General features: G+C 41.1%; 1 protein-coding gene across 1 annotated transcript; it reads left to right on the forward strand.

Moving 5' to 3' along the window:
- The first annotated feature begins 21 nt into the window (after window positions 1-21).
- On the forward strand, window positions 22-26012 carry snx33 (sorting nexin 33). Its single transcript, XM_083666994.1, has 2 exons — window positions 22-2586; window positions 20051-26012. Exons 1-2 carry the CDS (start codon window positions 1155-1157, stop codon window positions 20302-20304), a joined length of 1686 nt encoding a protein of 561 aa, XP_083523120.1. The 5' UTR covers window positions 22-1154; the 3' UTR covers window positions 20305-26012.
- Window positions 26013-26979: the final 967 nt, after the last annotated feature.

Raw genomic sequence — 26979 nt, forward strand, 5'->3', positions numbered from 1 at the left:
CAATGAAAAAAACGTCCCCTGTTGTCCATGCCTAACGTAATGGAAAGACTTACTTTGTTGCAGGACGTTGAGGAATAATCACTAAGAACAGAGAAATAGGCCCATGTGCTTATCGCGGATCTGTTTCTTTAGATAATGCTTATTCAAATGTTCTATTCAAGGGAACAGATCAAGATGCGCAGAAACCTGTTTAACACGGAAAATGGAGCAAGTTTCTGAAGGAATGTGGATCAACCCCAGAATGCAGTCGGTCTAGGATACCATGACTGATCTCTCTCAGTGTTTCTTCTAACCGGCCACTTTGTCTTTGTCCTGGAAACACAATATGTTGATCATGTGTTGATCATGTATGTGGGATATACAGCAAGTCTGTTTTGAGGATTGCTACACGCAAGGGTAGGGATGCCAATGCAACGATTCTCAAGGATCACTACGACCATACGTTTCTTCTAAATTGCTTCTTGGTGAAAACAAGTTTGTAGTGAACCGGTGTGATGAGCATTGTGTTGTGAAGTGAAAAGTTGCAGGGAAGCAGGTAAATGCGATAAAACGCAGTTTCTGCACGTTGAAGGTAAAACTTTGATATCATTAACATAAACAAAGAAAACGCTTGTAATTGAACATTATCAATAGGAATTAACTGATGTAGCGACTAGTTGGTTCATAGCCGTATTATAACAGCAATATATGAAGCTTATAATTGATATTTGTGGCTGGAAATTGGCTATTATCTGTTGTTCAGTAATATTCTTAGCGTTAATAGGGAGTCAATCTATCCTTGGATTAAAAAATGAGCAAGATTCTTGGCAGAGTATCAATTGCGTAATCCAGGCATAAACACATTTCCACTTTGATTCTAGAAAATGCTTTTTTAAAGAGAACGTGTAGTTGTATCAGTGTTAGTGTCAGTTTACTACTTTTTTACTTTTGTGTAAATTGTGTCATTTGAGCACATCATTCAATTTACATAACCTGTCTCACACCTTCTCATTGAATCTATCTAAGTGTGGGACTTGACCTAAAATGAGCTGAAATAGCTAGCCAAGCAATCCAGAGATAAGGTATATGCACAACATGTGTTGAAGACCAGAATGGTGTTGGGCAGTATGTGCATTTGATATTCAGCTGCTTTTTGACATCATCAGAGAGTCAAAATGTCACTGAAAGGCAAAGCACTCTACACTTTCCAAAGTGAAAACAAAGAAGAGATCAGTATCCAGGAGAATGAGGAACTGGTTATCTTTGACGAGCACTCTGTGGATGGCTGGATACAAGGGGAGAACAGTCGAGGAGAGAAAGGACTCTTCCCAGCCTCATATGTGGAAATAATCCGCCCTCGTTCCAACTCAAACCTGACAGACTGCTCCATAAGCCCGGCAGGTTCTCCCAGCAATGACTCCTCTTATTTCCCCTCTGCTCCAAATACCCCCTTTCATATGCAACAGAGTTTCTATGATGACGACGACGACGACTGGGATGATTGGGATGATAGCTCCACAGTGGTCGAGGATGATGACCCCAGGAGGGTCAGTGGGGCAAATGGACATGCCCATCAGAGCCATCACAGCAACAACCCCAATGTTCACTACCGCTCCAAACCTTACATGGAGAGGCAGGATAGCATATCCAGTTCACGGAAGGGCAGTATGGTGGGCAGGAACTTGAACCGATTCTCTAGTTTTGTCCGCTCAGGGGTGGAAGCATTTGTCCTGGGTGATGTGCCCATGATGGCTAAGATAGCAGAGTCGTACACCATTGAGATGGGCCCCAAAGGTCCTCAATGGAAAGAGAGTCCCCAGCCTTTCTCTTGCTCCATCGAAGACCCCACCAAGCAGACAAAGTTTAAAGGCATCAAGACCTACATATCGTACCGGGTAACCCCTAGCCACATGGGACGGCCTGTGTACCGGCGCTACAAGCACTTTGACTGGCTGTACAGTCGCCTACTGCACAAGTTTACGGTCATATCTGTGCCCCACCTGCCTGAGAAACAGGCCACGGGGCGTTTCGAGGAGGATTTCATTGAGAAGCGTAAAAGGCGGCTGGTCCTCTGGATAAACCACATGACCAGCCACCCAGTCCTGTCTCAGTACGAAGGCTTCGAGCACTTCCTGATGTGTGCCGATGACAAGCAGTGGAAGCTGGGTAAGCGGCGGGCGGAGAAGGACGAGATGGTGGGCGCTCATTTCATGCTCACCTTCCAGATCCCCACGGAGCACCAAGACCTTCAGGATGTGGAGGAGCGTGTGGACAACTTCAAGTCCTTCGCCAAGAAAATGGATGACAGTGTCATGCAGCTGACGCATGTGGCTTCAGAACTGGTGCGGAAGCACCTCGGAGGATTCCGGAAGGAGTTTCAGCGGCTGGGGAACGCATTCCAGTCCGTCAGTCAGGCATTCATGCTGGACCCTCCTCACAGCTCAGACGCCCTCAACAATGCCATCTCTCACACAGGCCGCACTTACGAGAACATTGGAGAAATGTTTGCTGAGCAACCCAAGTATGACCTCTTTCACATGCTGGATAAACTCTCTCTCTACCAGGGCCTACTCGCCAACTTCCCAGACATCATTCATCTACAGAAAGGTGATGTGCACCCCCTTTATTCTCATTGGTTGTAGAGTCTGTTAGCAGTCTGTTAGTCTGTTAGCTAGCTTTGTAGCATTTAGAAATGAGTTTATACTCCTCCAAAATCCACTCAATCTATATTACTGTGATTTAAAGAACATTTTATCACCAGAATTGTATGAGTCAATTGGCTCTTGACCTTAAACTCATTATATTTTCTTGCAGGGAACCTTAACCTTGATTTATCACTGTGCTCTAATGGTTCTACAATTCTCTTTTATGTTATCTGGCATTATCACAACAGCTGGGAAACAAGTAGGAGAACCGTTACTGAGTATTTGAGGGCCAAAAATTTGGGACACGCTTTATCATGGTCCAAATCAAGAATCATACAAACAAATGATTTCCGGGGCGCTACAACACATCTGCTGTCACCAAAATTGACCACCAATGGGGGTAAAAATGCAAAACAGTTAATGTGGCACAGATGTTGGAATCATTCAACGTTAATCATGAAAATTAGAATGTACACGTACAATGTGTGTTGTCCTTGGTTCATTACTAATACCGTAAATTACATCTCAGGTGAAAGGACCCTGCCTGCAGCATCACAGCAGAAATTAGGCATTGTCATTACCAGTCCTATCAAACGTGCTCAACGTCAACATCTTGTCTTACAAAAACATAATCTACTGTCACTATAGTCAATGGAATATCAGTTGAAGTACACTGTAGCTAGTTTTGAGCCGCATTTGGTTTAAGTAGAGAAAGTTTTCAACACAAAATGTACAGTGTGGTAGTACACAATCACACTGCAAGTTTTTAAATCCAGTGAGTTTTTAAAAGGGTTACGTAACATGTGCTGCTTCCTCTTGTTAAAAACACCAGGGCAGGGAGGGATGGGAGCGAGCCAGTTCCATCACATCAACAGAGGAACATTGTGAAGTCAAAGTGAGACAGTGTGGGAGGAAGACTAAAATCTTTATTTATTGGGCATTTTCCACTGTTTAGAGGATTGACATGCTAACTAGCGTGCAGTTCTATTTTGGAATCTATTAGCCACCACTCCGGTTATGTCATACATGGGAACATTGCTAACCTTCTTCCCCATGGTGATGTCATTTATCAAATTGTGTTGTAGTCCTCTACTTGGTGAACGACTCAAGTGACTGGTGGATTGCTAGTGCATGACTTCCACATATTCCACAGTGCTACTTATGTCAGATACAAAATGTTATCCTTTGCAGATAAGCACTTAAATTCAACCAAAACCTGCACTGCTGTGGAAAAACAATTATACTGGTAGTTCCAAAAATGTGCTTTGTCTCCTCTTGTTATTTCCCATTCAACACGCTGTAGGAATTGATTGCATTATTTAGAATGTGTTTTCATGTGGGGTATGAAGTAACAATGCCATTTAGTCTGCAGTGGGGGTTTCACAGGATAGAGTTCCTATGGCTATTTTGATCAACCTGGAACTGAATGCTCCAGGCATTTGATATCCTGGTAGACAGAGCATATGGATTTTATGGAAGTTGCAAGCTGTAAGTCAAGGCACAGGAATGTTCTGGTCTGGCACTCTGGCAAGTCAGCTAAATCTGCTTACTCAGCACAGCCCCTGCTTCTCTCTGCTTTGTCTTGTAGCAGCATACAGTCAACAGTAGTTGAAGGGATCTCAGTAAGGAGCTTTATATGTTTGAAGTTAAGATTGATATCCTGATAATCAATCAATATAGGCTTGATATCATTGGAATTGCTAATACCAATCACAGAATGGAAAGTAGTTTCCCAGTCCCCACCCAAGATATTTCTCTTGTTTAATTTGCCAATTGACTTCAATGTGTAAGGTTGGTTGTCAATAACAAGTTCAAACATAGCTGTAAGCAGCCATGCCTGGGGTCTAAGCTACTGTAGGCTGAAGTTTAGAATTTGGCCACCGGTGTGACGATGTGGCAGGAGTACCACGACGGCACTAGTACGTTTTATTTTAGGTCATTCATCTCGGCAAAACCACCAGGAATCATCGTTGAGCATGATGGATATGTTTACAAATATTGCTGCCTGATGAATTATGTGAAGAGCAGCTTATGAGTTGTTTCAATTTGGAAAAGGACAAATTATTGCCTGGTTGGATAAATCGATATTATGTCCTTGGATAAACTTTAATTTACAATCATGTCTTAATAGACACCTTATACAATGATGTCAGACAGGGAATATATGTGGCAGTGTGTCCGCGAAAATTGCATATTAATTTACTCGTAGCAATAGAATGTTTCTTAGATGATTCCGCACATTTCAGCAGTAGGCTATATGGACACAGCGCGCTCACAAAGCAAAGAGCGCAGTTCGTGTCATTAATTTTCCTTTTTGGCACTGCAAGTTCACATTGAATGTATTTCACATGATTGAAATGAGAGCTTTCATGAATCAATCAAAAATGTTTACATGCCATCTGCAATGATGAGAATCTGAGAATGGCGTGAAGGGATAATGGGAGCAGGCAGGTGGGGCTAGAATGAGGGACATTAAGCTGTCATGTTGACATGCTTTTATTCATATTATTCTGTAGGCTATAACCTTAGATATAAAACTCACAACTGTTAATCTGTAAACAAATTATATTTTCACTCTTTTACTGCCCGTATCCAACGAGTCATTAGTCAGTTGCCTACTGTCTGTCTTTTTCTTCCTGTCTGTCATATCATGTATCATAGTTGGCTACAGATTAATAACTTTCATATACATGTCATATCATTGCTGTAGCCTTGGACAGTTCTTGATATGTGACATTCATGATCTGTAGGCACATTTTGATTCAGCTCATGTTGTAAGCGTAGCTCAAGCAAGCACACAAAAGCTCAAATCATTCATTTATGCATTTCAAATTATTTTTAGTCTACCCAGCTTGGAAGTGTGGGCTTTAGGAGTAACCTAACCAGTGTGATATCTAGACTACCAGAGCGCAAGTTGCTATTGGTATATTAAGGATTGAGCTAAAACAGACAGACTTGTAAAGAACTTATGTTCTCTATGACAACTTCATCGTAACATGGCAACATACATAGACTAACATTAGACAGATTACAGAACCATGACAAGCAATCAGGATGGTAAGGGTTCAGTAATTTATACAGACAGAACAAACTCTCTTTTCAAATGTCGGTGATGGGCAGTGAATTACAATATAGTCGGGGAAGGTGTGGAGTGGGGGATGGTGAGCGACTTTGTCAGTAAATGTGGGCTGATGTCACAGTCATCTTCTGCTGTCCTATAGAGGTTGTTATCATTAAGCATCACAATAGGCTCTAACAAATCCATGCACACTTTTGGAAAGCTGAAAATTCTTATCTACAATGACATTACCATATCTAATCAAGGACAAATGAGGCTAAAACAGCTGGAAGTTTATGCATTCGATCTGTCGGAAAATCCATACAGTCGCCGTACGTTCGCAACAAGCCAATCTCTGCTAGTTGAGAGAGCCATCCGCTCGGCCAGCTCACATGTTTCTTTCCATGTCACGTTGGTAGGTAAGCTACGATAGATAGATACTGTAGTTACAGATACTAATGCACTTTACCTCATGTTTACTGCAAACCCTTACTGTTGGCTGGTTTAGGCAGCTAGCGGTGGTGCATCTCTCTGCTATTTGACAGACAATGAGTCAAAAAGATATAAAATTTAACTTCAAAAGCCAATAGTAGATTTGTCAGTTATCACTGGCTGGTACACTTTTATTTAATATTCCCCAACTATTAAATAATGTCGCCAGTTATGATAGAAAAATGTTTGATTGACCAGGCTTTCTCCACTGTAGCCCACTCTTTGGAACACTCTCCCAAACCACATAAAAGAATCCAGCATGTTCTCCTCCTTCAAACGGTCCCTCTTTTTAAACCTCCTTTTAATCTTTAACTATTTTTGTTTATTTTTATTATTGTTTTTACTGGCTGTGCTTTTTATTTATCTATCTATTTGTGTTCTCTCCATGAAATGTAGTGTCTTTGAGTACTGAGAAAAGCGCTATTCAAAATAAATGTATTATTATTCCATTCAGTGGAGAAGAGAAGGCTGCCCTTGCTAAAAATGTGGACGTTCGCACCCTATTATGACGTTTTTAATGATAACAACTGTAGGCTACTTTTCTATCCAGTTTCAATCCCACTGAAACCCAAAATCCTTACTCCTGTCTCGCATGAAAATCCCTAACTTCATTCTGTAATCACTACGTTGCATTCTTAAAGCAGACTTGTGCTTATTCATGTCAGATTGTGCAAAAACATTTCCCCTGCTTCTCTGCGCTGTGAGAAAATGCAGAATGAGTGTATGAGAGTAGATAGGAGTTGATCCCATTGCTTGGTCCCCATTAAAATAACCTGATATTTAAACCATTTCCACTCTTCATCTCTGTAATTCATGAGCTGTTATAATAAACTCGATTAAGCCAGTCTATCTGATAAGGCAAGCTGATGAGGCAAACTATTCTCTTTTCAAACATCCTTCACAGCTCTTGTCACCACCCTGTGGTGGCTTTCGGCAGCACTTCACACCTTGTGTCTGCTGCAGCAGTGGCATTGAGGTAGACCACCGCTGCGATGGCGGCGTGAACCTATTAACCACTGGCCCACTGTACACATCATGGCTGAAGGTAAGGCGATCTATATGCTTTGGATCAAACAGTAGTAATGAATTTATCAAATCATTACAATCATTATTTGAGTTCAAAAGCAGTAGACCTATTCGAATTCCTCACATTACCTGCATTAACTGCTATGCTTTTATGTCGAGAATTCAATGAGATGAAGGCTAGATATGATTAGCAATGAAGTTGCTGGATGATGATGAAATAACATGAAATATCGTGGCCATATTCAAACAAGGGGCTGTCTTTGACTGTCACGTTGTTCTAGGCAAGATCGAATACTCAGCCATTGGTCTGTATCTGTGGGCAGTACCAGTGCAATATTTGAGAAAGGCAGACAAACAACCTGCATAACTCAAAGGGTAGTGTTGCCTATAACACAGTAAGCCACAATTGCAGTCGCCATTGGTAAATAAGGGCGTTGGTGAATGTTACATCTTAATGTTACATCTTATTCAAACATCTGCCCCCTTTTAATAGAGGGTTCTACATGGAACCCAAAATTGTACAACCTGTACAATTTCAGTAATTCTGTTTCCGATTTGATTTGGTCATTCTGTTATTTTGATTTGGTAACAGAATGACCTTTTTTAATTACTTATTAATTCATAAAGGAAATCAATATCAGTATTGGAGCCCGACAGCTATATCGGAGCACCAATATTATCGGCCGTTATTTACATAAATGTCTGTATCAGCACATATTCTACCGATAATGCACTGAAGATGTGCGTCAGCCTCACATTCCGAAATGTTAGAAAATCAGGGTAATTCGTTTTTTTCCAGAGCAAAATATATACATATGGATTTTTATGAATGAATAAACTTGTTTATTGGTGTTTGCTGTTACTGGAGTGTTGACTGAAAAGGCTGCATTTAGTAACGTTAGCTCTTTGGATTGCAGCCAATTAGCACAGTTGATAACTAAAAGGATTTTACTGAACAAGAGTTATTCGGCATATTGTGTTGATATTAGCTGCTGGGGCCTTTACTCGAACATGAATGAGGTTTGATGTTTTTCTAAACACCTTTTTAAATACTTTTTTTCTGGTAGATGTTTTCTTAAATGCTTTTCCATGTGTTTGACCAGAAGTCAATGCCTTTGCTGATCTATTCTTGATGAAGGAAGATGGTTGAGAAATGTATTTCTCACTTAATTTCCCCAAAATATAGACTCTTAGTTTTATTTGACACCTGATTTGAATTTCACATGTTGGTCCTCATGGGTCCAAACTACTATATACTACAGATATCATGACAGCATACTCAAAGGCATAGCAATTAAAACATTTTTTATTACACATTCAAGACAGGGCCCTACCCAAGATCTGTTACTCCAATCTCCAAGCAAATCTACTGATATCAATGGTTTGGTATGCAAAAGTCAGTTATGTTCAAGGATCTGTTTTCCTCCTAACCCTGAAGACTTATATTACGTAGTTTAAAGGTGCAATCTGTAATTCAAACAACAACAAAGTGGGCTCCACGCCACTTTTTTTGGTAAACAGCTGAGGGATGGGGCTGGAGAAATGTAACTACTCTAAATTTCTTAGACATAGCTATGAATGCATCATACAGTGTTTGTATAAAATTTCATTGTTAACAAACAATAGAGTAAAACAAGCTTCTATTTTGGGTTCTGATGGGGTAAGACAGTTGAACTGAGCTCATGAGGCAAGTTGTATTCTTTAAGCATCAATGGCTATCTATCAATTATTTTCTAAAAGTGATGTAGCAATTACAGATTGGCCCTTTAAGCCCAATTCAATTCCTAATCCAAACGGGGAACTTGTCATCTACACCTGTTTATGAAATTAAAAGTTCTGGTGAGACAGATGTCAGTTTTTTATACTCTTTCTATTACTCGCGATGATTTGATTCAGATGACGATAACGTATATATAACTATTAACTATTATATATATATATTATATATATCATATAACTATTGATGATAACTATTGATTTGTGGAGTCGACTCCATGGGGTCTGTCCTCGACACATGATATCTCACAATATATTTTAAAAGAATGTCAGAGCTTTACATCAATTTTCACAAAATGACTATAAAGTTTCAATGTCATGATGCCAATAATAACTTCTTGGTGACACGTCACAGTTTGAAATGCCCACCTCCCCCCACGGTTGTGTAAGTGGCTCAACACTTCGTCTTGCAATATTATTTTATCTTAACAGATTTCTACTATTTCACTAGAACAGGTTTTCTATCCATTTCACTTTGTTTTAAAAGCGCAATCTTAACCTAAATATACTTTTCATGCCTTAAATGGTAAGATGGACAACGCTTTCATTTTCTCTTTCATTTTTTCTGTACATTTCACCTCTCCCTCCTTTCATCTTAACCCCCCACATTACAATGTGTGTCCCAATGACCAGTGTTTGCAAACGATATTTCATTGGTTCACAATATAGTTCAGAGTCTTTGGGGTGTGGTGTGAGTTGCATATGGCATTGATAAAGCAAGGCTGGAGAGGCCCTGGACATAAATCACAAATCCCCTTCTGTAGGGTGTATGCCAGACAGCCCTCTCTTTCTCCTGTTTGCACTCACACTCTTTCTCTGCTGCATTTATCAACTGTATTCTGCTCAATCTATCTCTATTTATCTATCTACCCCTCCAGTGTACCTGTACAGTGTTATTTTATTTATTATTTACATATTGGTTTCACCATTTAGACATTTTAGACATAGTCCCCCTATTTCAGGGCACCAAAAGTAATGGGACAATTGGCTTGACAGGTGGTTCTGGTTAGTCAGGTGTGTTCTGTCACGTCATTTGTGCAGGCATACAGTAAGAGAGCTGTCAATGTCTAGTATAGATTCTAGGCTTTGGATTTGCCTTTGGAGTCTGCTATTGGTGTCTGTCAACATGAGGACCAAGGAGGTGTCAATGTAAGTCAAGAAAGCCATTATTAGGATGAAAAATCTGAAAAAAAAGATCAGGAACATAGCCAAAACTTTAGGCATGCCATAATCAACAGTTTGGAACATCATTCAAATAAAAAACAAGCCTTGTGCTGTTTTTCTACTACCGTACCATACCAGAATCCGGGGGTTGGGGGTTAGGTGACGTCACCACCATATGACGCTTCACTCCTCCTACTTTCCCGATATATCTGCTGCTAGTGCTCTAGTATGGAGAAACGCTAGTAGGCAGTACGCTACGGGTAGGGTACAAATGCGTGCCGTCCTATCCTGTCCCATGCCTCACCGTACTGGATAATGGAGAAACACCATTGGTGAGCTCAGTAATCGCAAACGGGCTGGTAGGCCAAGGAAGACATTGATAGACAGTGGATGAGCAAAGAATGCTCACCGTAATTAAGAAAACCCCAAAAACAACTGTCCCACAGATCAGGAACACTCTCCAGGAGGTAGGCGTGAATCTGTCAGAGACTACCATCTGCAGAATATGTCACCAGCCGAACTACAGAGCTTACTGCAAGGTGTAAACCACTAGTTATCCTCAAAAAGGGTGGTCAGGTTACAGTTTGCTAAAAAAAGTACCTAAAAAGCCTGCAGAGATCTGGAAAAAGGTGTTGTAGACAGATAAGATTAATATTATCATGTACCAGAGTGGTTGCAAGTGGTGAGTTTGGAGAAAAAAAGGATCCCAAAACATACTGCCATAGCAACTAGGGAGTTTTTCAGGGCCAAAAAGTGTAAAGTTCTTGACCAGCCAAATCAATCTTCAGATTTATTTTGTTATTGCATGCAAAGGATTGTTGACCAAATACTAAACATGAGTGCTTATTTTGGACATTATTTGAATCTTTATTTTTTTAGGGCATTTCTGCTTTATTGGGATAGAGACAGTAGAGATTGACAGGAAGGATGGGTGAGAGAGAGGAGGGATGACATGCAAGATTGGTCGAGGGTCAGAATCGAACCAGGAACCTTGCGATTACGTGGTAAGCGCATTAGTGTATTACGCCACTAAGCGCCCCACATTATGTGACCATTACTTTTGGTGCCCCGAAATAGGGGGATGATGTATAATCTATACTTTAACCTCACAGTAATTGTTTGATTTCAAATCCAAACATTTGAAGTAGAGCCAAAAGAAGAAAAAATGCTTCACTGTCCCATTACTTACGCAGGGCACTGTATTACACCATTATCAATGAGCCACCTTTGAGTGGAATGGTTGCCATCGTTACCCTTCTTGCTTTCAACTGTGCTCTGTAGTGTAGCTGGAACTGCAAAGAGACCCTACTGTAACCTTGAACAAAGAGGAAAGGAAAACACAATGCAGTGAACCTGGCTGGCTGACCCTCTATGGTGTCAGTGTCAGACTGGTCTGTTGGCACGTTGCAGAAGATGAAAAGATAGGCGCTGGTTCCCATGTGTGGTGGATCTGTAGCACCTGGCCAAAGAGAATGAATTATAGGTAAGATTATAGGAGAAATTCATGACTTGTTTTTTCTTGGTAGTTTCATTGCCCAGCACCAAGTTGGCCTATAGACCCTTCTCAAAGCGCGAAGGCACATGAGTTGGCGATTATGTAAGCGGATATAAAGTGAACATTGTGAAAATCTGTTGTACCTTGTGGTACAATCACAACTTGTAAAATTCCAAACATGTTTTTTCATTTAAATGTACTTTTTACTGTCTTTTTCCAATGCAACTGCTGTCCAAGGCGATGTCATGTGTCCAGGCTGTTGGCAAAAATAGCAGCTATAACTTGGAAATTACTTTACGATCATTACGACTGTCTGCTCTCTGACACAATTTATCAAGAGAATAATGGATTGCTTCCATACAAATATGCCTATGGTATAAGCCAGCAAGGCTTTTATGTGGACAAGAGGCCTGCCTTGACCGGTACCCTGTGTGACAAAACACAGGAAAGCCACATATTTTTCATCATGTTTGGTTTGTTTGAAAACAGAATAGCAAAGAGGTGTGTGCCCGGTTTCTGGGAAGTATGTGCCAAATGATCTTTTCGTCTGTTCTCACACCCACAGAAGTGCAGGACTAGAGGCCCCTCACACACTCCCATGTATGACTGATGTCACAAAGCATGGTCAATGAGTTAGCCAGCTGACATTAAAGGTCCAGTATGGAACATTAATCTTTCTAAAAGCTTCCTAATGGTTGTAATGACTCTGTTTAATCGGTAGCGATCAGGGAAAGAGCTATTTAATTTTAGTAGGACTTTTAGTCCTGCAAAAGTGCTTTCTAAAATAGAGTATACTACCCGATACTCAGTTTGGATACAAACATGTTGTTACTGACAGGGATGTTTTAGGGGAGTGGACTCACCGATTTTCACCTTTCTGTCTCTGGTGGCTGCCTCTTTGAATCATGCGCGCATGCAGAAACACAACAGCTAATGTCCGACACTGCAAGTCAATTTCGGGTGGTATCCAACAAACTTCCGCCCTGCTCCTGCTCCTTCATAGTTCATAAATAAGCACAGGAAAAATGTATGCACTTACAGTACAGTAAGTGGCTTTGGATAAAGGGGTCTGCTAAATGGCATATGTGTTATAAATCAGCCTACTTAAAATGGCTATGGTATTACTTTGCCTTGGACCAGACGGATATTTAGCTATGTTTAAATTTGCTGTATGTTTCTTATGCTATTTAGGCATGATTTTTAGTTGTTAATTAGCTGGCCCATCTTTCTGGGGGAAACAACTTAGAAAATCATGACATTGCACATACTCAGGTACCCAGGGAGATAGTTACACAACAGCCTTCCAAATTTGAGGTGTATGGTGAATTATGGGAAAAGCAGCATAAGGTTACCTGTGTGTGTGTGTGTGTGTGTGTGTGTGTAAAAAAACAATCTGGCATTTGTTCTGCTATTCAACAGACATTTAAATAACAGACATTTAAATTAATGATTTATGTCCATTGATTCTAAAATATGACCTATATATAGCCTGGAGAGCTTAGTACAATTTTCTTACCTTATCATAATCCAAAATGTAGGGTTGTTTGACTTTGTTTGTAAATATTGTCTTTGTAAACAAACAATAGCTATCATATTATTTTCATGGACTGTTGGTCCAAGCATCCATATGAATTTGAGTTACATTTCCTCACACCGTATCTCTCCACTTTATGAGAGAGAGAGAGAGAATTGATACTGTATTATAACATGATCCTATCTGGGTCAGACTCTTATCGATCAGGCCCTAGAGCACAGGGTGTTCCATCCTGAATAGATGGATTGATAGACTCTCACACTGGGTAGGTGACAATTAATCATACTACTAATTGCAGTAACATTAGTTGTAGCATTAGCAAATACTGTACACAGTCATTTGTTCCCAGTGTGATCAACCGGTAGATCACACTGTATGATCATGCTTGGATTACGAAGCATTCAAGCCTTTTTGATGAAACCGTTTTATACATTTAGTTCTGCTGAGTCCCGTTGCTGTGTCTGGTCTCTGTGAGCGAATGCTTTCTTGTGTCTATTTGCTCACACATAAATCTCGACAAAGGGTCGGTCTGTGTTTTCGTACACCATCTATCCAAATGCCACTGCATTCCTAACATGTCTCGTCCTGGTGCACTGCTGTTTCATGTTTAGCCTTAGTTATGAAGTCGGTCATACAGGATTCACTGCATAGTTAAACTGAAATAGTTTTTAAATTATTTTGTAGGAACATTTTTTTTAGGGTAGTATACAATTTTAACCACACACTTTGTTTAAAGACTTCGATAAGTAATGGCGCACACAAGGGACTTAGACAGGGGTGTAGATTTCATTCAGTATGATTCTGATATTAATGACTCTGGGTAGTTTTTGCTGTCCTCTAAATAACCTACTAGTGCCATGAGTATTATTAAGTTGTAGAAATGCAGGAAATAGGCTTAAAATGTCCCCCCACACAGCAAAAGTGCCCCCCCCTCCACACACACACACACATTTAAAATCAGACCTGCGCCCATGGACTTAGATATGTGAATAGAACAGTTAAATTGACATTACGGTGCATTTCATATTCAAAGGTGAAATTTCAGCTGACCAATTTTGTGTTCTCCTACTTTTGCTTTTATGGTGCTCAAAGATAGACAATTGATGTCAGGTGCTATAACTGTAAATATTTGTATTAGAAGATCATACAGTACTTTCCTTTTGTATCTCATTCTAGCAGTATTAGCAGTGAAGATGCACAGTGATTTCTAGACCTTAAAGCTTGGCCCTCCTAGCTCTCCCCTCCCCCACTCTCTCATCCCTCTCCCCCCTGATAGCAACCTATAACGATCTCCTCTTTAAGACTCTTGGCATCTGCACTCTGACTCTGGCTCCCGTGCTGGTAACACTGACCATGGTTGCGTTGACGTGGAAACCATATCCATCAATCAAGGTTGTGTCGAGGGCTCTGTAAAGACCGGTCTGTGTGCCGTGTCTAACTTGGCAAAGGGCTCCATGCAAAATCACAGCTCTTGATAAGAAGGCTGCTATACAGGTTTGATTTGACGCAACAATGGGAAGCTGCTGGAAATACCATTTGTATCGTTGAGTACACCCTCATTGTGTGTTGTGAAGCATTATCTCTAGTTAAGAAAAACACACAACAACGTACTAAAAGAGAGGGCATTGTTGCCACTGATAATTACTGACCGTTTAGTCGACGATAATGTAACAATGCACATACCTTTTAAAATAGACAAACAAACAACACATGACATCATGTCAACTTATCAACCGTGACGGGGCTAAAGTCTTACAACACAGTTCCTTTGACTTCCAAGAAGTCATCTGTTGAACACCACTCAATGTGTATCTCATTAGACCAGTTTGATCTGTGGAATAGTTTCCCTTGAAGGAGATTCGTCTTGTCTCTCTGTTTTACAACACTTGTTTGCAATCATGGTCCAACAGAATTCATGGCATTATTAAACAAAATGGGATCATCATGTCACTAGTCATTTAAACCCCTCCTGTATCTGATTTCTAGGGTACAAGTGGGTGGTTGAGGGAACAAATTCTTGTTCAGTGAAGTCAAATGTTATTCATTTATTTTCCTTGTTTCCTCTCAGCTGTACATTCCCTATTCATCAGGCTATTTCCCCCATGATACAAACAAACAAGAAAAAGCAGCGAGATGGCAAAAATTAGCTGTGCACATGCCAACTCAGAGTGTAAATGTTAGCAAGACCTGTGATTACCACAGCCAGCCGTCGGGTAAATTTATATCGCAGTCAGCATGCTCTACTCAGCCTTGTCTGCCACTTTTTTTCTAACAAGAACACTGTGCTACAGTGACTGTGCAGAGACCATAGACATACTGTGGTTTACAAAGAAAGTTGGCATGCTTTCGAAATTCGCTTAGCTTGTCCAAAGGAAGGTGTTGACCATTAACTGTTTCCAGGAGTGCAATGGAAAACAAGGATGGAGGTTGAGCCCCTGTCTTATCTCTGATGATCTCTGGTCTTCCCATCTAGGTGTGCCTGTGTGTGTGTGCTTGTGCCTGTGTGTGTATGTGCCTGTGTAGTCAGGAGAGAAAGAGAGAGAGAAAGAGCCCTGGCACCACTGAGACGACAGAAGGGGTGTGTGTGTGTGTCTCACCAGTTCTCTGTTGTGCTTGGCACAGACGTCAGTCCAACCCCCCTTCTCTCCCCTCGTGTGTGTGCGTGCGCTCACACACACACACACACCCTGACTTCTGTTCACAATCTACATTTGTCCTTCAGTTGAAAGCCTCGAGTCTTTTGATTGTGTCTCACCATGGAACAGGTTTGGCTAGTCTAACTGGCAGCTTTGAAACTTCAAATGACACACCTGTTCTGACATCCAACCTTAGATGTTGACACGTATGATGTTGCTTATTTCAGATGTTGTTTATCAGTTTTATCCCAAATTTATACTGTCCTGTACTGTTTAGCTGCAACTATGTTTAATTTAACGTGGCATAGTTATTGTATGTCTGCAGGTGTAGCATTTTGGTCCTATGATGATTTCAATAAACCAAAGCATGGTACAGGTGAACTGTGGCTTGAACAAAATCTGTATTGGGGTTAAACATGCATAATTAGTTAATTAGCTTTGCGAGTAAATCCAGTTTTGGATTTAGCGAGGACCCAGTTTTGCCATGACTAAAATTAGATAGGTTTGTCCTGAAAACACTAATGCTAGTACGAAAATCAGGTTGCTCATCGTGCAGCTACTGCATGCTGTGTTCTCTTCAAAGGAGCACAATTGGGGGGACGTACAGGTCATGTCACCAACCCACTTACATACACAAGCACACATACAGCGTAAACACACATACTTGTAGTCACAAACACATTTCATACAAATACAAAACACACACACATGCACTCACACACATACACACACACTCAAGCACATTCATACACGCACACAAGCACACTGACATGCCTGTAAACAAACACAAACTGCTACAGGGACGAGACTTCCCCTCTTAGATAACATGCTCAGATCAGAGAGATTGCAAAGAGATTGGCATGCAAATTGCTTCAGAGCTAATGCCCCTTTCAGATAGTTATTACGTGGTGGCTGTAAAGTGACACCCAAGGGACTGTGGGAAAGAATGGGGAATGCACAGGACAGTACTGGAGATTCCTGTGTTTAATCTGCCAGAGGGTTTGTGTTCACAGTTAATCTCTCTCTCTCTGTCTCTCCCTCTGATTTTCTCCCTCTCTCTCCTTTTTTTTCTCTCTCACGCTCTTCTTCCCTTTCTGTGTCTTTATCCCTTTCTCGTGTCTCTTACCCACACTCTTTCTATCCCCCTCTCCTTCACACACACACACACACACCTTCTGTCGTCTCAGCGGTACCACACTGGAATGGGATGCTAGCTTCACACGGGGACCGTGAGGGACTGTTACAAGACTTGGTAGCTGGGGAGGACAGTCTGGTTGGTCTAGATAAACAAATCTACTGGTGACCGGTCATTTGGCATTCATCACCAGGCATTTAATACAGTAGATTGACCTGAAGAAATTAGGTTTAAACCTTGTATTTTACAAGCACCTCAAGGAAAATTACACATTTCACCATAAGAGTACAATGGCTGTAAAGTAGCATACTATTTACCACAAGAAAATGTTATGGCTTGTCAAAAGCCGCAAAAGACAGCAAATTCTAAATGAGCCCCACCACCCATAACGTCACTAATGTCACCCATTACGGCACTAACAAGGTTTTCCAGCACACAGCTTTGATACCTGCTATAGTGCTGTATGTTGGTCTACTGTACTTCAACCAACATGTTCACCAGTGGGCAGGTTGCTTAGGATTCGAAGCTTCTCTCAAACAGCCTAATTTATACTTCAAAGTGATAATACAAACCCTTAGAGGTCAGGCTGTATACAGAAGAATATGCAGGTCAGTGTTCCATTGAATATGTCTGTTGTGCCACACCTAAAAGCTAAAAGTAAATCAACAAATTGCATTAATGTTGCAGAGCATCAGCGATCGACCCAGGCTCAAAGTTTGGACAGTATGAATAATGTAATGACCCTCTGACATGTCACCTGTAAACTGAGGGGCTGGACCTATCTCTATATGTAAACACAAACAGTAAAACTACGAAGGGAACAAGGATGGGACATAGTTGCAATGTTGTTCTCGTTTAAAAGAGTGAGTTTATTTGGCATGGGCTATGGCCACAGTACTAGCCTGTTAATGCTTTATTAAACTTATTAATTTGAGAAACCTTTTACATCCATTCTTGGGTATTCTTTTACTTTATGCATTGAGTTTGCTAGCTACCTAGCAGCTACCTTCGCCTCAGTGAATTTATGTTTCAAAGCATAATCATCATCATAAAAGCAGTTATCAAAGTATAGGAGGAAGGGTAGGCCAGCCGATGAAGATGTGTCTTAAGGCCTGCTTTAAAAGCCCTCTCTGAACAGACCTTAGATTGTCAGGAAGAGAGGCTTGGTGAGTGGGAGGAAAAGGCACTATTCACGGGGCAGCACATTCAACAGCTGTCACAGCACAGCAGCCAGCAGCAGTGTTGTTTGTTGCTATATTTGCAGCTTAGAATCTTCACATTAGACTAGAATTCATCAAAACACTTTGCATTTTTGTCTTCAACATACATCGTCTATGGACACGTGAATGCGATATTTTATACATTTTGAGAAAAACTATATTACCTACAAACTTAACTCGATGCACTGCTCTGAAACATTACCAGTCAAGGGCCCGAAAGGGGCCTGGGAAACGAAAACGGCTGAACTAATTGTTTCAATATTTAGGGGATGTGTAGACATTGGCATAGTGAATAGACATATGAAATGAGTAGACATAAAAATCGGTGGTCAAACAGCTAAGAAATTAGCCAAGGCGATTTGGCACTTTCAATGGTAGCTCGGTTCAGGCCATAACTAGGCTAACGCTGATCGCCCATTAACAGGTACATAGCCTGTATCTGGTGCTTTGTCAAATGTGGCATCACCGTTTTGCCAGCCTTTAAATGGCATGTCATTTGTTTATAAATGGTTGTGAAGCATTTATTTAGACCTTATGATGGCCTCATTATGCCTGGTAAGTTACGTGGGGCCGAAAAATATAATTCCTAGCATTCCTAACAAACCGTTTCATTCCATGCCCCTCCTTTTTGTATTGCCGTCATGCTATCTGGTGGGACACATTCTCCCCTCATGTGGAAAACACAACACAATAATCTAGGTCAAAGCTACAGACTGCACATAACCCTGTAACAACCACAAAATGCCCTGTTTGCCTACTCAGACCGCAGACAGGAATTCTATAGAAACAGACATAAATCGAGGACACTTAGATACAGGGCTTTGTCTCAGAAAACCTACATTTACCTTTATCACATAACTTTTTCCTGTTCTCATAACCATTTTGGGGGCTGTAAAAAACCTAACATTTCTCACAGGATGGTGCTTCCAGTTTTGAGACGATGCCCTGGTAGTTGGCTTTTTGGATTAACAAAAGATACTGCATAGTCTTTGCAATGGCATGTTTGAATCCAGCCCATCTAGGTTTATGTTGAGGCAATCTCATTTTAAATGCAGTCTGGCGTCATGCCATTGTGTAATGTTCCATGTTTGGAAGGTGATGTCATTGCAATTTCAATGAATCTGGTTTTAACTTGCTTTCCTCAAGCTCACATTTGAATCCAAGGGAGTTCAGTATGCAGAGGGATGTTTCTTGCCCTCCCCCGAAAGCATAGAAACGCACCTAGCTGGCTTAAAGGAGCAACGTCATAACGTCTTTTGCTAACGTCTTTTGCTGCCTCTGTCGCTGTAATCTGTTTATGCAGAGGTGGCCTACCATTCATTTAGTAGTTTTAGTTACTTTACATTTTACATTTACATTTATGGCATTTAGCAGACGCCTTTATCCAAAGCGACTTACAACAAATACATTTGTTTAAGTAAGTGAATCATCTATCCATCAGTCATCATAAGATAAAGTAATCAATGCTCGGACGAGGGGCCATCAGCAGTCACAATGCTAGAAGAAGGATTTTTTTTTTTTTAACTTCCTTGAGACAGGATTTATGTACTGTCAGACATGGCAGTGGTTCATCGTTATCAAACAGATTCATATCTTCTGCCGTAGCATCATGCCATTCCACAAATTCCAAGCTGTTATGTCTTCACGTATGAAGCACGCACTTCAAAGGATCTGATAAATGCATCAACAAAAAGGCTTGCTACCACAAGGTCTACTGTAATCTTCATGGTTAATCTGGACATGTTTTATGAGATTTACCTAAGAGGAAGCTAAAGGTTCACATTCCTGTCAGGTCGGTCTATAACTGTCTATGTTCACAGGCCCTTGACCACTGGTCGTAGCATCACCCTCTTGTCAGTAGCTAACTGCAAACTGCTTTTTCATCCTCAGGTGCGTTTGCCAAGGTGAAAGAGAGCCAGCGGATGAGCGACGAAGGAAAGATGGATCAGGACGAGGCGGATGGCGTGCGCAAACGCTGCCGGACGGTGGGGTTCGCCCTGCAGGCAGAGATGAACCACTTCCACCAGCGACGTGAGGTGGACTTCAAGGAGATGATGCAGGCTTACCTCAAACAGCAGATAGCCTTTTATCAGCGTGTGGGCCAGCAGCTGGAGCGTACCCTGCACATGTATGACAACCTGTAGAGGCAGCATCAGTCATTGGCTCCAACACTGTCCCTCGGATCCAAAATGGCTGCCCATTTCAAGCAAGGCTTCAGGGGATGTTAGAAAGCCTGGAGGAAATACAGACATATACCCTGATATGTAAGAGGACAGGGATAGCTGGGGTTGCTGCGCTACAAAGGTGACTTCTGCTTAATTTGGCCTGAGTATTGGTCAGGAAAGCCAAAGACTTGGAAAGAAAAGGGGGAATACGTCCTTGAAGAGGCTGGTGAAGCCAGTTTGTGCACTTGGCATAATAGTCACTTTCTTGACTGGATTCTAAGTAAAAATTCTTGGTTTCAAGGGACCTGTGTACTCAGTCTTGATTGAAATTCCACACCAATTTTGCTATGTAAACCAATTGTTTATTTTTCATATACAGCACCATTTATTTAAAGTGTTTGTAAATCTTTTTTTTTTGTTTTTAAAGTCTAAGACAGGCATGTTTAGCCGTCATGCTTGGAGAAATACAAGTAGAGACAGAATCCCTAAATGAATGAAAGCCATGACAGGGGCCTGTTTTCCATTAGGCACCCATTTGTCCAAAGCCCATGTTGTGGACAAATAGCGCACTAATAGAATGTCTCATGAGATTTGCAGTTTAGAGTCCAGTATCATCACTTGCGTGTGTTTCTCAGAATATGACCTTGACTGCTCAGGTGTTTACAGCATTTGTTACCTTAAATGTTTCCTTGAGTAAGTATGACCGAGGCGGTGTTTGAACCCAGGTTTCCCGTGTGGAAGACATGTGAGAACTCACTAAGCTAAAGCCTAGCCTATGCTTGGGGAGCCTACGCAGGTCTTCAGGTCCCAGGGAGGGTTTCTCTCTCATCCCTTCTGTTACATCTCCATACAAGCCATTGCTGTGCCTACTGGGTGTTTGTCAGCTCCAAGGTCCTGCAGCTGCAATACATCTTAACAGAACCAAATTGTTTTCTCTTGTTCTTGTGGTCTTAATAAGTGCCTTAAGGAGCCTAGGCATTTTAGTGTGATTTTAAAAAAAATGTATGATTTTAGTGTGATTTTCAAAAAAGAAATCTCAGCCTGCCTCTGTTTTCCATTTGAGGAGAAGCAGAGTATTGTAATGGTTTGCTCTCCAGGCAAGTTTGCACAGGTTTGATTATGCCCTGGACCCTGGTGAGTGTGCGTACGTGTGTGACGGTTTGTGTGTGTATGTGTCAGTGTGCTCTTTTCCCTGTTCTTTTTAGTGCAAACAAACTGTTGTGCAACAGTCTTGAAGTTGCAGTACTTGACGCCACGTGTAAACAAAGATTACTTGTTTCTTTAGTCCCTTCCCTTATTTGAGAAGCAGTGGCTGTGTGTTAATGACCAAATATTTGTTCCAGTCATATTCTACATTTATTTTTTGGGGAACATTTTCAGAACAATTTCATAAGACCATGTGGTTTGTTTGAGCTATCTTTAGGTTTACATGAACCTTAAAGGTTAAGACACTGCTTTGCATTTAAAGCATTACCATAGAACTGTGGAGAATACATTTAGAGCACTAAACTTCAAAATTGAAAAAGTGCTTAAAATAGTTACCCAAGTAAACTGGCCATTGATATGTTTTATTTTTTTGCATTTGGTATTATGTCTAATGTCATTGGGATATTTTATAAGCAGAATGTCTGACAGATATATTAAAATATGTATTGATCTCACTGCATATCTCAGTGCACACTAATTTGATAGGGAAAAGAAAAACAATACCATGGTACTGTACAGTAAGTTAAGGTTTTTGGAAGATATCCTCTTTTTCCAGTACTGTAGTTCCTGTACATAAACATTGTGCTCTGCATTACCCCTCCTAGTTTCTTAGTAAACCACAAAATGGAATGGTCTGACTGTATGACTCAACAATGAATGTCACAATGGATGTTCCAATGCACATTCCTGGGTATTTATGTGATGATTTAAAACCAGGTGTTTGACAACCCTGCTTTTTCAATGTCATCATTTTCTTCTGTTCATTTTGCACACATGTTGCTCAAAGACCAAAGTATTGCTCTTTCCACTGGATTTACAATTTTCTATAAGAGCAACCCATTGTTAGCAGTTGACCCTCATTTGGTGGTGGCAAAATGAAAGAAAACGGTTTGCTTTCCTAAAAAGTTTCTCATTCAAATAGTTACCGTCACATTTTGAGGAAATTGTTTAGGAGAACACTTTAAAAGAGCATCATTGTGGAAGCAAGAGGAGAAGGAAAATTCAGGGGAAGGATGAGACTGCAAGGAGTTTAATGTTATATGATGGTCGGCCACCGTTGGTGTGTCCCAGCCTTTACCATCACCTGACAACCACTGGCAGCACGATGGTAATGTAAGGACACGTAGCCATGTTGGCATATATGGTACTATAGGCCGAGTGGAGGGACACTTCCACAGATGTTTCTGGCTTAGCAAGGATGTGTGAGACTGGGACTAGCACAAGATCTACAGTTTTGTTTTGTTTTCCAAGGAAAACCTATATGGAAATAACATGCTGTCTTCAGCTTGAGGAACAATGTCATAAGGGAGGCTCTGAAAGTCTAAATAAATAAAATGTATGATGATGATGATGACAGTCAGTGTGTTTTTTGTCTTTGTAGGTGGAGCTGTGTTAGACAGATAGGTACTTTATTGATCCCTGTGGGGAAATTAAGGCATCTCACATCACAAACAACAAAATAAAGTGACAATAGAATAATAGAATATAAATAAAATGGACATTAGAAACATGATATACATTAAGAACAGTCCAGTATGATTTAACATCCCCCAGCCTGACTCTGATCACCCCGATCAAGCCAGCCGGAGGAGGAGTTGGACATTCTTATTGCAGCAGGCAGAAAAGATCTCCTATAGCACTCCTTAGTGCAACGTGGTTGTAGTAGTCTGTTGCTAAAGGAGCTTCTCTGCTCTTCCACAGTGTCATGTAGGAGATGGGAGGGATTGTCCATGATGACCAGGAGTTTGGTCCTCATCCTCCTATTGGCCACCTCCTCCACAGTATTCAGGGTGACATCGAGGACAGAACCAGCTTTCCTAATAAGCTTGTTCAGCCTCTTGGTGTAAACTTTGGCCCTGGGGAGAAATACTGCAACCTTTGAAGCTCATACTAGTGTTACAGAGTGGAATAACTTGGGCCATGTCCAGAAAAAACCTCAAGCCCCTTTGCCCCAGAAACCTGTGTAGATCTGTTTGGATAGCAAGATGATTGAACCTTGCCTCCTTATAGACTACGATGATTTTTCAACATCTTGCTTATACCTGACCAATCCTTTCATATCTATATAAGTGTCTATGGTTGTCCAATTTCTTTAGCCTTCCATCATAGAACCTTCTTTTTTTCTTTTTTAAACACAAAACACATCATCAACTCCCTTTTCCAGCAAGAAAATAAATTGTCATTAGGACATATATAAGGCTTCAATGCACAAAATAATGATATTTTGGGACCACATCAACAGTGGACTGATATACAAGAAGTAAGTTTGAGTAATGTACTCCTTTAAATGATCCATAGGATAATGGAAACGTTTTCTGCCTGGATGGTATAAATACACTTTTCTCAGTAGAGTAAACTAGAACACACATAAGATACAGATAGTATTGCAACAATGATAAATGACATCACATTGGAGACGGTGAAGTCCATAGAGTGGGAGTTTTATCCTCACAGCAGTTTATACCTTGGAAAAACCTCCAAACCTTGGGAGTGTTTGCCAAAGTAATGCTAACAGTGCACTTCTTCTGAGCGACCCAATTAAGTGAGGAAGTGGAGAGATGAAAACAAGTCAACCTCATCTCCTTTCAACTTTTTCCACAGGACAGTTGAGGGTTGAATGAGGTAACTACCTCTTTTCACAAGTCAAGGGAACATTTCTTCAAATGAGTCCAGTGTGGCCCAGAACTGGGGTTGTAATATACACAGTGGAATTCATGATACTGTACATACTGTACTGGACACATTACCTGCTGGCCATCTTGTTTTCAAGTACTAAAGCAGTGTACTCACTCTACGTAGAGACAGAGATTTATTCCAGATCCTCTTGTGCTGCTTCTGGAGGGGTGTATGGCAAACCCGTTATAACTGAAAGTGCCAGCAGATGTCCATAAAAAGAGCAGCATGCCGGGAAGACAAGAGAAACCAGCAGTTTCATGTCTGGAAGTCTGACGAGGAAAAAACACATTCTTTTTAGCCCTGTCCTTTCACAGAATACCTTTGAGGAAACTTTAAATGGAGTATTCTCATTTATTTTCAACTGACTGAGAATATTGTTTAATTTGTAGGTTCGGAAACACATTCATGTCCTGAAGTGAAATGGAATTTAGCCCAACCCTGCTGTACAGTGGATCATCTCCTCTTCCTGCATTCAAAAACAAAGAGAACAGATGTTTATACCGCAGTGTGCCTCTCTTAATCCCCTCCAGCCTTACTGTCCACGTCACTTGCCCATCATCCAGCCTTTTTGCTGATTTTTGTTAAACCCAGTGAGGAAATTTGGCACTAACAACTTGACTGGGAGATGATTCCTCAGGTTGAAGCCCCTTGGTTGGCATGGGTTGGCAACCCCTCAGTTGGCAACCCTTGAAAACCACCCCAATCTCACAATGAAATGTCTAAGGGGGGCAAAATTTGATCAAGTTCAAACGTCTAATATATAGTTTGACATTTATGCACAGACATCTTATGCCTACTCTTTAACTTGATGAGCTAAGGCTCATGTCCTCCATGCGGGTGACCTGAGTTTGAACCCCTGTCAGGCACATTGGTGGTGTGACTCAGATGGGTCCTCCCGTGGGGGGTCAAAGATAAATTGTAGAGGAGGTGGTTCGGTCACCATGACCATGTGTGTGTGATGGGTAACCTAGCCTGACACAGTAAGCTGTGTTAGCTCCCTTATCTTAAGTCTAGGCTTTAGCTTAGCGGGCTAAGGCGCATGTCTTCAAATCGGGATATCTGGGTCCGAATCCCAGTCAGATGCATCTATTAGTTTAATTTGAATTTAAACTGACATTTAAAGTAAGAACATCACATACTTGACACTTTAAAGTCTTCACTTGTGTTACGTTCCCACTCCTACATGTGCGTGTGTCCTTGTCGTGTTTTGTGTTTCCTTCTGTTTTTCCCTTACTCTGTCATTCTACATTCAGGTGTCTGTCAGCAATTGGCCATTCGTCCCCATCACTCATCTGTTCCTGTCCAATCAGAGGGCTGTCCGTTTCCTTTAAAAGCTCTGCCGGACTTCCCCTCGGGAGTCGACCCGTTTCAATGTAGTCTTGTGTTTGCTATCGACTCGCTATTGCCCTGTTTGTTCGAATCTCAGTTTACATTGTGTTTTCTTTTGTTAGATTTAAGTCATTGTTTACTTATTTTTCTCATAATTTGTCTCTCTGTTATTTGTACGCCATAGGGGTAAGGTGAATAGGTAGGAGACCCATGGGTTTACATTTCCATCACGTAGGCTCACCTCTGTTACGATTCACCAGGTTAGGAGTGGGTGCCGCCCCATGTATGTATTAGTCTAGTGTAGCATAGCACTTTAGCATAGCCCTGATTAGTATAGACTACATCGCACTAGTTTAGGACATCACTTTTGTTTATGATTTCTTTGCTTTGGCACCGCTCGTAGTTCCCTTTTCTCCTTGGCATGTGTCTTGTGTTGTGTTTGCCCTGAGGAAATAAATACCTGTATAATAGTTGAATTGTGGCCTGTTGTTGTTTAATTCCTACAATAAGTTCGGTGTACTACCTTTTGTTGCGACTCCTCTACAGCCCCTAGACGTAGACGAGTTTTCATCTAGAGTCGTAACACTTCTTAATCATGACGTTTAATGATAGAACGTTAAGGAGTGAGATTTTATTGAACATTCATGTATTCATTTCAGTCAGGACACTGAAGTCGGTTTAACCATTCTTAGAGGACACCAGCTTTGCACTAGAGGAAGAGTCAAAGGAAAACTTGTATCATTGCTAAGGTTGTGTTTTCTTTAAACCGTTGAGGAGGAGACATATGAAGGAATTCCCGCATATGAAGGAATTCCCGCAGGAATCATGCTCCACACCTGAACAGACTGCTTGTTATGTTAAAGCGGAGGGCTGTAGTTTCCGTGATTCTAACACAGTGACTATGAAAGCATATACCATAGGAATATTAACAGACATGATACCAACTGAAAATGCAGCCGAGAAGTGTAAGAACACCAAGCAGAATTGTACATTTTTAGTGTCAACTTTGCCACTTCATTTACATGTATAGAGCAGCCTTGGACACATAGGAACACAACACATTTAGTCTAGAATCATTAACTGGTGTGTTGGCAGACCAGGCGTCCAGGCACCTTGAGCAGGATAATAATTCGCACCATGCTCTGAAGGTTCAGACTCGAGGTGGCGGTTATCTAGACCAAGACCATGAAGAACAACCTAACCGTATACACAGCAAGGACTGAGCGCATGTCAGAACGACACCCTGCATCCAAGTATGGTGGAGGATGCTAGGTTAGGCCATCAATGTATTGATTTACACCTATCCAGTCCTTCATATCTTAAAACACAAAACAGGAAAGGGCTTGTTTTCAGACTAGGCTTTGGTTAAAGTCATCAGATTTTCTATTATTCTAGTACTTTTTAGAGGAGGCTTCTAGACAAGCCCTACTAGGTTTTATAACC

Source organism: Argentina silus, assembly GCF_951799395.1.
Source record: "Argentina silus genome assembly, chromosome: 3".
Lineage (NCBI taxonomy): Eukaryota > Metazoa > Chordata > Actinopteri > Argentiniformes > Argentinidae > Argentina > Argentina silus.

Coding starts and splice junctions, on each gene's coding strand:
- snx33 (XM_083666994.1), top strand. CDS start 1,155: ATGTCACTGAAAGGCAAAGCACTCTACACTTTCCAAAGTGAAAACAAA. Junction 2,587..20,050: donor CATCATTCATCTACAGAAAG/GTGATGTGCACC, acceptor TTTCATCCTCAG/GTGCGTTTGCCAAGGTGAAA.